Source organism: Pristiophorus japonicus, chromosome 4, assembly GCF_044704955.1.
Source record: "Pristiophorus japonicus isolate sPriJap1 chromosome 4, sPriJap1.hap1, whole genome shotgun sequence".
NCBI lineage: Eukaryota > Metazoa > Chordata > Chondrichthyes > Pristiophoridae > Pristiophorus > Pristiophorus japonicus.
In genome coordinates, this window is record NC_091980.1 from 245,148,713 (window position 1) to 245,162,823 (window position 14,111).

The 14,111-nt window shown below is 42.0% G+C and overlaps 1 protein-coding gene across 6 annotated transcripts in view; it reads right to left on the bottom strand.

The window, feature by feature from the left end:
* LOC139263343 (aftiphilin-like) overlaps window positions 1-13,864 on the bottom strand; it is a 73,268-nt gene extending 59,404 nt beyond the window's left edge. For 3 of the 6 annotated variants that reach the window (XR_011593125.1, XM_070879254.1, XM_070879251.1), the window contains exons 1-3: window positions 13,342-13,864; window positions 9,761-9,846; window positions 5,509-6,898 (exon numbers count right to left, since the gene is read on the bottom strand). Coding sequence is in view for 4 of the 6 variants with exons in the window: in XM_070879254.1 (XP_070735355.1) it covers window positions 5,509-6,174 (666 nt within the window). In the remaining 2 variants the exon portion in view is untranslated. Of the gene's footprint in view, window positions 1-5,508; window positions 6,916-9,760; window positions 9,847-13,341 lie in introns of all 6 variants that reach the window. The other 3 variants (XM_070879253.1, XM_070879252.1, XR_011593126.1) reach the window with 3 other exon arrangements.
* Window positions 13,865-14,111: the final 247 nt, after the last annotated feature.

Here is a 14,111-nt window from a genome sequence, read left to right on the forward strand (position 1 = left end):
TCCGCATGCCAGACACGAGACTCCCAAAGCAAGCGCTCTACTTGGAACTCCTTCATGGCAAACGAGCCAAAGATGGCAGAGAAAATGTTACAAGGACATCCTCAAAGCCTCTCTGATAAAGTGCAACATCCCCACCAACAGCTGGGAGTCCCTGACCAAAGACCGCCCTAAGTGGAGGAAGTGCATCTGGGAGGGCGCTGAGCACCTCGAGTCTCATCACCGAAAGCATGCAGAAATCAAGCGCAGGCAGCGGAAAGAATTTGCGGCAAATCTGTCCCATCCACCCTTTTCCTCAACGACTATCTGTCCCACCTGTGACAGGTACTGTGGCTCTCATATTGGACCGTTCAGCCACCTAAGGACTCATTTTAAGAGTGGAAGCAAGTCTTCCTCGATTTCGAGGGACTGCCTATGATGATGATGATGATGAGTCTAATGCCTCTGGAAGGTTGATAGCTTGTCGCCCTGTTTGCCTTGAGTAATGGACTAGAAGGTCAGCTTTATGTCTTTGAACTCGACTGAGTAAAATCTGTATTTGCTTGTGTAAATATTAGCCCAGTTATCCTTGCTGGAAACAGTCCCATATAGCATCTAAAGCATGTTCAAGTATGGGTATATTTTATGCACCCCATCTCAACTCAATTCTTCTTGCCAAACAGCTTGTGTGGCATAGTCTCATGGAGCTTTGTGGACCATTATAAATCCTCACTTAGAGTTACAGTATGGAGACAAATCCAAGGTTGGTGTTACAAGTAGAATTAGCAAAGCATTGCCCCTTCTGTTACTTTTATACTCGGGAGGGAGTTTGAGTTAAAAGTTCTAGAAAAATGGGGCAAGCTGCTGTATTGTTCCATGCTTCTGCTTATATGTTTTTTTAAATAAACCAATTCTATGGTTGTTAACCCAAACCACACTCTAATATGTTTATCCTTCCTTTAAAGTCACTGGGTCAAAATCCTGGAACTCCATCCCTAATAGCACTATTGGAGTATCTTCACCATATGGACTGCAGTGGTTCAAGAAGGGGGCTCACTTCCACCTTCTAATGGGCAAATACGGATGGGCAATAAGTACTGGCCTTACCAGCGACGCCCAGATCCCAGGATTGAATAAAAATAGACTATCTGAAGTACAGGAGATCATGAGAACTAGTGTCATATCCAGTGAGGTTAAAAACATTAATAAAGGTTTACTATTTAATCTATATCTATGACATGGATGAGGGGGCAGAATGTAGTGTATCCAATTGTGCTGACAATGCAAAGCTAGATGGTAAGTAAGCTGTGAGGAGGATGCAAAGACGCTGCAAAGGGATATAAAAAGGTTAAACGAGTGGGCAAGAAGGTGGCAGATAGAATATAATGAGGGTAAGTGTGAAATTATCCACTTTGGTAGGAAGAATAGAAAAGCAGAATATTTTTTAAATGGTGAGGGACTAGTAAATGCTCGTATTAAAGGGATTTGGGTGTCCCTGTACAAAAATCACAGAAAGTTAACATGCAGGTGTAGCAAATAATGAGGAAAGCAATTGATATGTTAGCATTTATTGCAAGGAGGTTGGAGTACAAGAGTAAGGAAGTCTTGCTGTAATTATACAGGGCTTTGGTGAGACCACACCATACTGTGTACAATTTTGGTCTCTTTACCCAAGGAAGGATATACTTGCCTTAAAGGGGACTGCAACAAAGGTTCACTAGACTGATTCCTGGGGTGAGAGGATTGTCCTATGAGGAGAGATTGAGTAGAATGGGCCTATATTCTCTGGAGTTTAGAAGAATGAGAGCTGATCTCATTGAAACATAAATGATTCTCAGAGGGCTTGACAGGGTAGATGCTGAGTGGCTGTTTCCCCTGGCTGGAGAGTCTAGAACTAGAGGACATGGTCTCAGGATAAGGGGCCAGCCATTTAGGACTGAGATGAGGAGAAATTTCTTCACTCAAGAGGTTGTGAAGCTTTGGAATTTTCTTCCCTGGAGGGCCACGGATGCTCAGTTGTTGAGTATATTCAAGACTGAGATCAATAGATTTTTGGACTCTAGGTGAATTAAGGGATATTAGGATAGGGCAGGAAAGTGTTGAGGTAGAAGATCAGCCATGATCTTATTGAATGGCAGAACAGGCTTGAAGGGCCATATAGCCTACTCCTGCTCCTAATTCTTACGTTCTTATTTAAGGTCACACTTCAATTTGTAGGGAGCAAGGTCTCAATTGATGTCAAGCAAGAGAGAAATATCTAGTGAAAGTTTAAAAAGTGGTGGCAGCAACGTTGGGATAAGAATATCATTGACAGATCAAAAATAGGCTATTCAAAGTTTAACATTTCAATAAATTTTAGCAGTAGCATACAGTTCTTATCTCATGATCTAGTACTTACTCTAAGGTTGTGGGGGGGGGGGGGCAGGCTGAGATATCCCATATGGGAATAAAAGACTCAAGTGAAACATGATGTGGGCATATATCACACTACTTTCAGTATGAACAACAATCTTTCAGTGAGAAAGATAGTATGTAATAAAATGGGACAAAATTCTCAGTTGACTCAAAATGAGAATGCTGCCAAGGTTTAGCAAAATGCAGTCAGCATATTCCTGAGCAAGAGAGTGCAAACGTTATGATTACTTCATTGTATAACTCAACACCCATATCCCCCAAATCCTTTCCCCCCCAGTTTCCTTCTTCATCTACTACTGGAATAAACCCTCCCAGAAATCACTTACAAACTCCAAATAAGTCTAGCCTTTGACCCTTCATTCGCCACAATATTCTGTAACTGCCAATCTGCTCAACCACATCCTCACCTGCACCTTTGATACCCTTGCTCCAGTAAAATCTTTACTCTCTCCCACCCTGACTGTTGCCCCTGTTGTAGCATCCAACTTCACTCCTTCAAGACCATGAAGCAGACTTGAGTGTATGTGGTGCACAACTGATTTAACCACCCATTGCCAAATCTGGCTGGACACATAAAGCACCATGAGGCCTCATTCTCCTTGGCAAAATTGCTCACTGTTCCAGGATCATTCTGGAAAGCAAAGATAACCCTATGCTTCTTTTCTCCACTACCAATTGTCTCTTTAAACCCTGCTCCCTCAACACTCCCCTGTAACAACTACTTATGGACTTCTTTGATTGAATCCATCCATTCAGCTGCCTCTCCCCCTACCCCTTGCCTAACAAGCCACACATTCCCCCAAAGCAGCTGCCTTCCCTAGCCCCGAACCTGGGTCTTTCTGTAGTTTTTCGATCTCCCTTCACACCCTTGTCGCGTTCATCTGGATGAGACCCACCTCTTGCTCATTTGGCCCCATGCCCACTAAACTGCTGACTGACCAACTTCCCTTCCTGGTCCCCCGTGCTAGCTTATATTGTAAATGGTTACTTCTGTTCCGGTATTGACCCTAATCCTTTCAAAACCATTGTGATCATGCTTCACAAAAAACACATCCTTGACCCCTCTATCCTTCTAAACTATCGCCCCATCTCCAACCTCCGTTTCCTTTCCTGAAACTCTACATTTGAAACCACAGCACTAAAACGACCCAAATCAAAGTCACCGATGACATCCTCTGCGACGATGACCAAGGTGCCATTCTCTCTTCGCCTCCTTCTTCTTCTTGACCTTTATGCAACCACACAATCCTCCTCCAACACCTCTCCCCCATTGTCCAGCTCCATGGGACTGCCCTCGCTTGGTTCCACCGTTACCTATCCAATTGTAAGCAGAGCATTTCCAGCAAGGGCTTCACTTCCCACTACCTCACCGTTACCTCTGGAATTCCCCATGGATCAATCCTTGGCACACTCCGCTTGCTCATCTACATGCTGCTCCTTGGTGACATCATCCAAAGGTATGGGGCTACGTTCCACAGGATGAACTCAGCTCTACTTTACCACCACCCCTCTTGACCCCTCCATTGCATCTGTGATGTCAGACTTCTTGTTCGACAACCAGGCCTGGATAAGGTGCAATTTCCTCCAGGTGCAATTTCCTCCAGTTAAACATTGGGAAGACTGAAGCCATTGTCTTTGGCTCCTGCCACAAACTCTATACCCTCTCCACAGATTCCATCCCCTCCCCGAACATGTCGCAGGTTGCAACTTTGATGCTCTATTTGACCCCAAGCTGTGTTTCCGACTCCATATCCGCTTCATCACAAAGACCACCCTACTTGCACCTCTGAAAATTGCCCGTCTCTGCCCATCTGTTGCCAAAATCCTTATCCATGCCATTGTCATCTCCAGACCCAACTATTCCCATGCTCTCCTAGCTGGCCTTCCATCCTCCACCCTTCATAAACTACAGCTCATTGAAATTGCTTCTCATATCCTATCCTGGGTGTTTATGTAGATTAGAAACAATAGGAGCCCCAGCCCGACAGTGTTTTTGGGGGACCAGGGAGGGGGTGCGTGTTGGTTCCCAAGGTAGAAACCCTTTCCCACTTTGGAACACTGTGCTGGCGATGTGGTTTGCAACCTTTGGAGTATCTTCCACCAGACTTCTGGACACTGGAACACACTCCACTTTTGTCATTTTTCCATTCTTATTCCCCATTTAGCTACTCACACACTCAGTTCTAAGGATGGGTTCACTACTCAAAATCTCAACTTGCATTCTCTTGACAGATGCTGCCTGACCTGTTGAGTGATCCAGCATTTTCAGTTTCCATTTCACTCCCCCTCATTCAGCCAATTCCTTTCGATAGGTAGGTTTTTGCAATGGTTACCCAGGCTCAGTATGGGCTCAGAGGATACTAAATTCCTAAATGGTACTTGCTCAGTGATGTTACTAAGCTCGATATCCTAAAAAAGGCATATTGATGATAGAAAACTAGAAATAACCTAATTTTTCCTCCGCTACAGTACATATTTTTGGCAATATTGCAGCGAATCCATCAGAAAAACAAGCTCTGAAAGGTACAAGTTGTCATTTAACAGATACAGATTTGTAATTTAACTTGATTTTTCCAGATAAACCAGTGATTACAGCCTTGTAACTCACTCCCTGATACTTTTTGTTCAGCATGTTACAAAAACTCAAGGAGGAAGTTTCACCATCAGCATTTCCTTCAATACCAGTTATAAAATTATTTGAAATACCTTATTGCTTTGTTCTGTTCAGTAGATTTTTATTCGAATATTTATTAAAAAATAGCAAGTGCTGATATCAATACTGGCTAAAAGATTTTTTGAGCCAGACCACGCGAGGAAGCTAAATTGACAATTAATGCCAAGTCATTCCTGGGCTTGTCACTAGCTCTATCACTAAACAAAAAAGAAAATTCTGCCCATGTTGGAAATCTGAAAAAAATACAGAAAATGCTGGCAACACTCAAAGTCAGGCTATTTTCCTTCCTTTACAAATTTTGCCTGACTTGCTAAGTGTTTCCAGCATTTTCTGTGTTTACTTTCTACCAATAATTAATGCAACTCTCCAAAGGCAAGTCCTAGTAACTCTCCCAAGCAATTATCTTGATGATCATCATTTACAAAATAACTTGTAATACTAACCTTCAGAGCTGAGCTTGCAGATAAGATCTCCTGGTTTTGTGAGAATAGCGAGCTTGTAGGGCACAGTACTCCATTTGTACCAAAGCCTGAAAATTCAGTTTCACTATAGTTAACAGTCTGCAATGTGCTATTCACAAACTGACCATTACCTTCAAATATTGTCCATTTTACTGCCGAATCAGCTACACTGTTATCAACAAAAGCTTCAGATTGTCCTGGATTATTGCCACTAAGTATTTCCTCCTCAGCGTTCCCAGAAACGCCTAATTTTAAAGTGCTGAACTCCGGAGCACAAGCATTGGTAATTGAAACAGAGGGTTTAGATTCATTGTCACGTTCGTGATTTGTAGATGATTTGTGGCATTGGACTGGAAAACGGTGATTCTTGAAGCTATGAGGAACTTTGGAACTCTGTTGCAGGGAACTTTTTTCTGTAGAATCATCTTTTTCCCTCAAAGACAATTCACAAAAAGTACCAAAGAATTGCTGTTGCACAAGAGATGTTTTACAGTAACCTGCAAAGTCACTCCATAAATCATTGCTTCCTTCATCCTTTGATGCACAAGATGTTTCATTTGGTGAAGCATTATGCTGCATATCCTCTCCAATATCCACTGAATTGGTTCCGTTTAAGGTAAGCTTCATGTTGTTATCGGGATCCTCCATATAACCTCCTAGGCCGGCAAAAATTGACCCACTGGGATCTAATGCTTCTGAACTGAAAGATTTCTAATACAGTTGTCTCTCTTTGGATTTTGACGACTTTTCCAAGAACTTGTTCCTCTGTACAACTTTGTTTTACAGACAAATTTCTGACATGTAATCCACAATCATCCAAAGGAACAGAGACTTCTACATTTCCATTTATTTCATTCAGTTTTAAAGGAGGATTCGGTCATGTTCTGGGGAAAATTATTTGCATTTTGATTTTTTTCAGCCTGTTGCAAAGGTGCTGCTGCTGACCTTTCCTGATGCTCTGTATAACACCTGATATCATGTTGATGGCATATGATTGATGACGGTATTACTACTGAGTTATTATACATAGATAGTTCGGAAGTAGTTCACAAAGGACTGATCGGTTATGAAGTACTTTATGTTTCTAGCGTTCATGTAACTCAATACACTTCATATCCCAGTTTAAAGTTACCGATGAAACAGCTTACAAAAGGAAAATAAATAGGCCTCCAGTCTTTGTTTATTTAACTGTGTTGCAGTTTTACATGCTAGGGGAAATATTGGTATTAATTTGAGAACTACATTTGCAAGACAAGGATGTATGCTTGATGTTATTTTGCAGTTTATGGTTTTATAGATGAGTCATGGAGCTTTAGCTAATTGTGTTGCTTTCTCATGACCTTCAGCATTTGTACCAATTGTCTCCTTCAGTCTGTAAAAAGAAATAATCTATAAAAAATAATGAAGTGAAACATTATTTGCATATTTGTTAGATTGGGCATAGTATTATGCAAGAAAACAAAAGGCTATTATACCCAGACCAACGTCAATCCTGGTTTATTAGTCTCATCTTACAGCAGTTCAAGTTGCCTTCTCAAGGGCAACTGGGGATGGGCAATAAATGCTGGCTTATATAAGCCAATTTAAAGAAATGATTAGAAAACTGAATTTTTTATGAAGACTTTGCATTTTACCAACAAGTAAATACTCTCCAAGTCTCCCCCTCCTTACCTGGTTAAATCGCTTTGCCAAGAGGTGATGAATCAGGCTGTGGTACAAACATAAGTCATATCAAAGTCAAGCCCAATCGTCCTCAGTGGCTGCCCACATCATTTCCCAGAAGGAATCATTGTGTAACAAATAGGAATACACACTTGAGCTGATTTTCCTAACCTGGGGTGCTGAGATCAATTGTAATAGCCCCACCACTATCCTGAGTGAGTTACCAGTGATTGAACCCAAGACATTCCTGGTCAATATACTGCCGTCCTTACCACTTTAGCATAAAGAAGTTATTTTCTATTCAAGTCTTTCTTACACCGACAGTAAGAAAGCAGATGATAAATGACCAGATAATCATTTTTTGGTGGTGTTGGCAGAGGAAGGAATGTTAGCTAGGGCACTGGGAAGACGCCATACTTTTTTGAACAATAATGCCTTGGGATCTTTTGCATCCACTGGTGCAGAAAAACAAAACCTTTGTTCAACGTCTCATCTAAAAGATTGCACCTCTGACAATACAGCACTCTCTCAGCACTGCAATGAAATCGGGCTTAAATCAATGGTCTTCTGACTCAGAAGGTCTGGGCAACTCAAGACACGTCAGGATGCAACTGCATCATATATACTACTACTCAAAATACCCCAATTAAAAATTGGATCAATAAATTGAGATTTTACATGGTCTACCCTGCATAAAGTGACTTGTTCTGCCCTTGTTTGAATGCAATCCAGAGTGCTACCACTGAGTGAAACGGATATATTTTTTAAAAAACGGAATCATCTTTTGTTTGGTATCTAAAAGTCTACTTGCATATCAATGTTACATTTCATCCAGCATAGGATTGCACAAAACTTGGCTGAGTGGTTAATAATGAAGAAGAAAGCTGTAGACTGCAGAAAGATATCAATGAACTGATCAGGTGGGCAGATTAGTGGTAAATGGAATTAAATCCGGAGAAGTGTGAGGTAATGCATTTGGGGAGGGCTAACATGGAAAGGGAATACACATTAAGTGGTAGAACACTGAGAAGTGTAGAGGAACAGAGTGCATGTCCACAGATCCCTGAAGGTAGCAAGACAGGGAAATAAGGTGTTCAAGAAGGCATACGGAATACTTGCCTTTATTAGCCGAGGCATAGAAAAGAAGAGCAGAAAGGTTATGCTTGAACTGTGTAAAACACTAGTTAGGCCACAACTAGAGTACTGTGCGCAGTTCTGGTCATCATATTGCAGGAAAGAAGTGATTGCACTAGAGAGGGTACAGAGGAAATTTATGAGGATGTTGCCTGGACTGGAGAATTTTAGCTATGGAAAGATTGGATAGGCTGGGGTTGTTTTCTTTTGAACAGAGGAGGCTGAGGGGAGACTTTATTGAGGTGTATAAAATTATGAGGGGCCTAGAGAGAGTGGATCGGAAGGACCTATTTCCCTTAGCAGAGGGGTCGAAAAACAGGGGGCATAGATTTAAAGTAATTGGTAGGAGGTTTAGAGGGGATTTGAGGGGACATCTTTTCACCCAGAGGGAGGTAGGGGTCTGGAACTCACTGCCTGAAAGGTTGGTAGTGGCAGAAACCCCTGCCACATTTAAGTACTTGGATATGCACTTGAAGTGCCGTAACCTACAAGGCTACAGACTAAGAGCTGGAAAGTGGGATTAGGCTGAATAGCTCTTTGTCGGCCAGCACAGACACGATGGGCCGAATGGTCACCTTCCATGCTGTACATTTCTATGATTCTATGAGGCAAAACAAGTCACTTTAAGTAGGGTAGATTTTGTAAAATCTCAAAATTAATTTACCCAATTTTTAATTGGGGTATTTGAGTAGCAGCATTTATGATCATAAGGGAGTTGCACCATGACAGCGTCTTGAGTTGCCCAGAACAATAATCTCCACATTATGCTCACGTGTAACCTTTGGTCCCTTGGAATCTTGATACATGACAAAGGTCACAGCCCAGAAACTACTTTGACTGGTGGATTAAATGAGTTTAGGGTAGCCAGCAACAATTGCTCTTGGATACAACTCCTTCAGTGTTTGAACACTGAACAAACAAAGAGTTGGCAGAGGAACCTTTCCAAACCTTTCCAAAAAGAAAAGAATGCCTTTCATGACTACTGGATTTCCCAAAGTGCGTTACAGCCAATTAAGTACTTTTTGAAGTGTAGTCACTGTTGTAATGTAGGAAATGCAGCAGCCAATTTGCAGGGCAAGCTCCCACAAACAGCATTGTGATAATGACCATATAATCTGTTTTAGTGATGTTGATTGACGGGTAAATATTGGCCAGGACACCGGGGCTAACTCCCCTGCTCTTCTTCGAAATAGTGCCATAGGATCTTTTACATCCACCCGAGAGAGCAGATGGGGCCTCGGTTTAACGTCTCATCTGAAAGACGGCACCTCCGACAGCGCAGTGCTCCCTCAGTACTGCACCGGAGTATCAGCCTAGATTTTTGTGCCCGGTCAAAGGAAGCAAAGTTGCAACAGTAAAGTGTGTGGCACACAAGGGTGAACCTTGGTTCAAAATAGGTTACAGTCAGCCATCACAGAAGCATTTTAAGGCAACCCACCACTTATTACTCCTTGAACGACCAGAGGATTCGTGAATTCAAATATAAACAGAAAATGCTGGCAATCTCAGTGGGTCAGGCAGCATCTGTGGAGAGAAAAACAGAGTTGTTTCAGGTCGATGACCCTTCGTCAGAACTGGTGAATGTTGGAAAAGAACACATTCTTAAGAAATTTCAGTTAGAAGTTTCTAAAAAGTTCACCAAGGTTTTTCTTTAAAAGAATTTGAATTTAAAAGTCCTCTTTAGTAACCCCAAATATTTTATATCCCTACTGCCCATTTCTACCATAACATATTTCAATATATTTTGTAGTTGTTTGATCTAATCAACCTTCCACAAGTTAGTGTCGTTTTACCATCACAAAAAAATTGTCAAATCTTTATTCTTGTAAATATTTACAAATAGTACTCTAGCTTTAAGCATACATCCCGCTTGCAACTTAGAACGTAACCATATTAAAGAAATGCTGAAGGAATTGAGGGCAGAAATACTGGCCATTATATTCCAATCCTCCATAGACACTGGAGTGGTGCCAGAGGACTGGAAATTTTCAAATGTTACATCATCAAAAAAGGGTGTAAAGATATACCCAGCAACTATAGGCCAGTCAGTTTAACCTCGGTAGTGGGGAAGCTTTTAGAAACAGTGATCAGGAACAAAATTAGTAGTCACTTGGATCGGTGGGGATTAATTAAGGAAAGCCAGCACGGATTTGTTAAAGGGAAATCGTGTTTAATCAACTTGTTCGAGTTTTTTGATGAGGTAACAGAGAGGGTTGATGAGGGCAGTGTGGTTGACGTGATGTACATGAATTTCCAAAAGGCGTTTGACATGGTGCCACATAATAGGCTTGCCACCAAAGTGGAAGCCCATGGAATAAAAGGGACAGTGGCAGCATGGATAAGAAATTGGCTGAGTGATAGGAAACAGAGTAGTGGTGAATGGTTGTTTTTCAGACTGGAGGAAGGTATACAGTGGTGTTCCCCAAGGGTCGGAACCAGGACCATTGCTTTGCTTGATATCTATTAATGACATGGATGTGGGTGTACAGGGCACAATTTCAAAATTTGCAGATGACACAAAACTTGGAAGTATAGTGAACAGTGAGGAGGATAGGGGTAGACTTCAAGATGACATAGATAGACTGTTAGAATGGGCGGACACGTGGCAGATGAAATTTAACACAGAACAGTGCAAAGTGATTCATTCTTTCTACCAAAATGTGAGGAAATATAAACTAAAGGGTACAATCCTAAAGGGGGTGCATGAACAGAGACACTTAGGGGTACATATGCACAAATTGTTGAAGGTGGCAGAGCAGGTTGAAAAAAGCAGTTAAAAAAGCTTACGGGATCCTGGGCTTCATGAATAGAGTACAAAAACTTGCAAATTATGATGAACCTGTATAAAACACTGGTTTGGCCTCAACTGGTGTATTGTGTCCAAGTCTGGGCACCACACTTTAGGAAGGATGTGAAGGCCTTGGAGAGGGTGCAGAAAAGATTTACGAGAATGATTCCAGGGATGAGGGACTTCAGTTACGTGGATAGACTGGAGAAGCTGGAGTTGTTCTCCTTAGAACAGAGAAGATTGAGGAGATTTGATAGAGGTGTTCAAAATTATGAGGGGTCTGGACAAAGTAGAATGAGAGAAAACTGTTCCCATTGGTAGAAAGGTCGAGAAACAGAGGACATAGATTTAAGGTGATTGACAAAAGAAGCAAAGGCAACATAAGAAAAAACTTTTTTTACGCAGCGAGTGGTTAGGATTTGGAATTTATTGCCTGAAAGGGTGGTGAAGGCAGACGCAATCACTGCTTTCAAAAGGGAGTTGGATAAACACCTGAAAGAAAATAATTTGCAGAGCTATGGGGAAAGGGCGGGGGAGTGAGACGAGCTGAAGCCCTCTTGCAGAGAGCCAGCACAGGCTCAACGGGCCAAATGGCCTATGATTCTATGAAATATTTTCCAACAGGCCAAATAGATAGCATTTAAAATTAATGCATTGACTTTGGAATAATGCATGTTTTAATTAAAAAGTAAAGATCAGTTCTGACTAACCTTATTTATAGTCATCAATAGTCAACTGAGTTGTTCTACTTAGTTAAAAGACTGCAGGAGCCATTTGAAATGTAACTATAAAAATCATAGAAACAAAAGTCTATATCGATTGTCATTTCATATTCCTGTTGGCGATACCATGTATTGTAACCAACCATTTTGCTCCCTATAAAATGAACAGCCTTTTCAAAGCACCCTGCTGCAACACCTTACCATTAACTGAGTAAGGTTGGTGCTGCAGAAGGTAAATCTGGTCACACAAATTTTGACAATAGTGTTCTACTTTTTGTAACCACAGTTCTAACATTTTTTAGCAAGCAACAGAGGTGATCGTCAACATAACAATCAGAAAATGATTTTAAAAATTCCAGTTCCCTTTGTACATAAAACACAGTAAACTCTCTCATGAGATACCCCTTGGCCCTGATTTTAAATCCAGGTGAATTCCCTGCTTTGGCCCGAATTAAAATTACTGTCTGGTCTTAATTATGACATTTGGCCGCAGCATGCATATGTAAAGAAGGACCTTGTTAGCTCCGGGTGCATGTCCTGGCTGCCTGCTCAGGAGAGCAGGTTAAAATTGTAGATTTTGCAATCGTGGCAGCTTTCAGACAGGGCGATTTTAATTGCACATCTGCCAGGTTTCTGTTGAGTGAATAGCATGAAGATCCCCCCTCAAGTTTCCTCGTTTTAGCTAATTTTCAGATAAATTCCCAGATTTTAAAGTTATTCCTTATTTATTTTTATTTTCGTTTGGTTCACCATTTTCTTGTCTCGCCACAACAATCAAAAAAGAAAGATAATTGAATAGGCTAAATATAATAAAAACTAGATAACCAATAGGTACGTAAGTTTGCAAACTTTTTTGATGAACTTTAATTGCCCTCCTGATTTTTCATTGGCAAAATGCTACATTCAACACTTCACATGCACCTAGTTTAAAAAAGATCAAAAATCTCTCAATTAATAATGCAGCTTATTTTACTCTATCTTTTAAACCGTTTATTTACAAGTAATAATACTGTATTGATATTCACTAATGACAATAGGTGTAATTACAGGCGATGACTTAAAAATCCTTAGACCTTGAAAGTCCAGGATTGTTATTGACAGTAGTAAAAAATAAATGAACGCACTGATCAGCCTAAACCTGTTTGTGCACGGTAAAATTGCTCCACACCCGGAAGTGACAAAGCTTATCAATGCAATTTCACGACCTGCTGTCAGTGGATTATTTTACAAAGATGAAAGAAAACATGTTCATACTGACGAGTGGGAATGATGATAGAAAGTCAATGATACACATACTCTTCAGTAAGAATTGCTCAAAGTGAAGACAAGTCTCCCTTCTAAGCATCTTCTAAGCACTGAGCATCTTTGCGCGCTCTCACCTTGTCCAACCTCTGTCAAGAGTTATTTAAAACGAGACCATATTAACGTTCCGTTTCCAGCCAGTGCTCTCCAATTAAACAGGCCTGGCAATTCCCACTCATCCGAAGCGAAACTCATATTTAGACTTACCTCACTCTTGTAAAATACATTTAAATGGGTTTATGGTCGATCTCGTCTGATCACTGAACTCGCCCCTGACACTTTTCCGCTGCTGGCAGCTCTGCTGATGAAACTCTCCCCAATCTCCTTTTTCAACCCAGTACGAATGTTTATGAACGCCCAGCGAGGAAGGCTCAATATAGCGAACGCCCAGTAACCCACGCAGCGCTGCCTTTTACTCCGCGGCCAGCCCCTGGACTTGGTGCAGTACAAGTGCACGTTGGACGGGCGGAGCCGGCAAACCCGCGGTCACCCAAAAACACCGCAACCCGGGAGTGAGACGAGCGCCGCTTCCCACTGCAGCCCGAGTGCTGATCCTGCCCGCCAGGCAGCTCTACCGTACCGACGGCCGGGCTGTCAGCAACTCTTGTTGTTGTTGTTGTTGTTGCTGCTGCTGCTGCTGCTGCCGCCGCCGCCGCCGCCGATCCCTGGCCCCGCTCCCGAGCAAACAGCTGGGGCCCACAGCAACGCGCTGGAGCTCGGCCTCCGCCGCCTCACCATTGGCCCCGCCCACGCCAGTCCGAGTCCTCATTTGCTACAGTTTAACCTACGTCACCCAGCCCAACCTTCTGAGATCCCAGAGAGCCGGGAGCTGGCGACCGGGTCCCGGGCACCTGCTGCACTTGTGAGACAAGCAATGCCGGGCAATGTTAAGAGCTGGGCCTATCTCAAACCTTTACTATAAATGAGCGAGTTATATTATAATAGTAACTTTTATTTATACAGCGCCTTTAACGTAG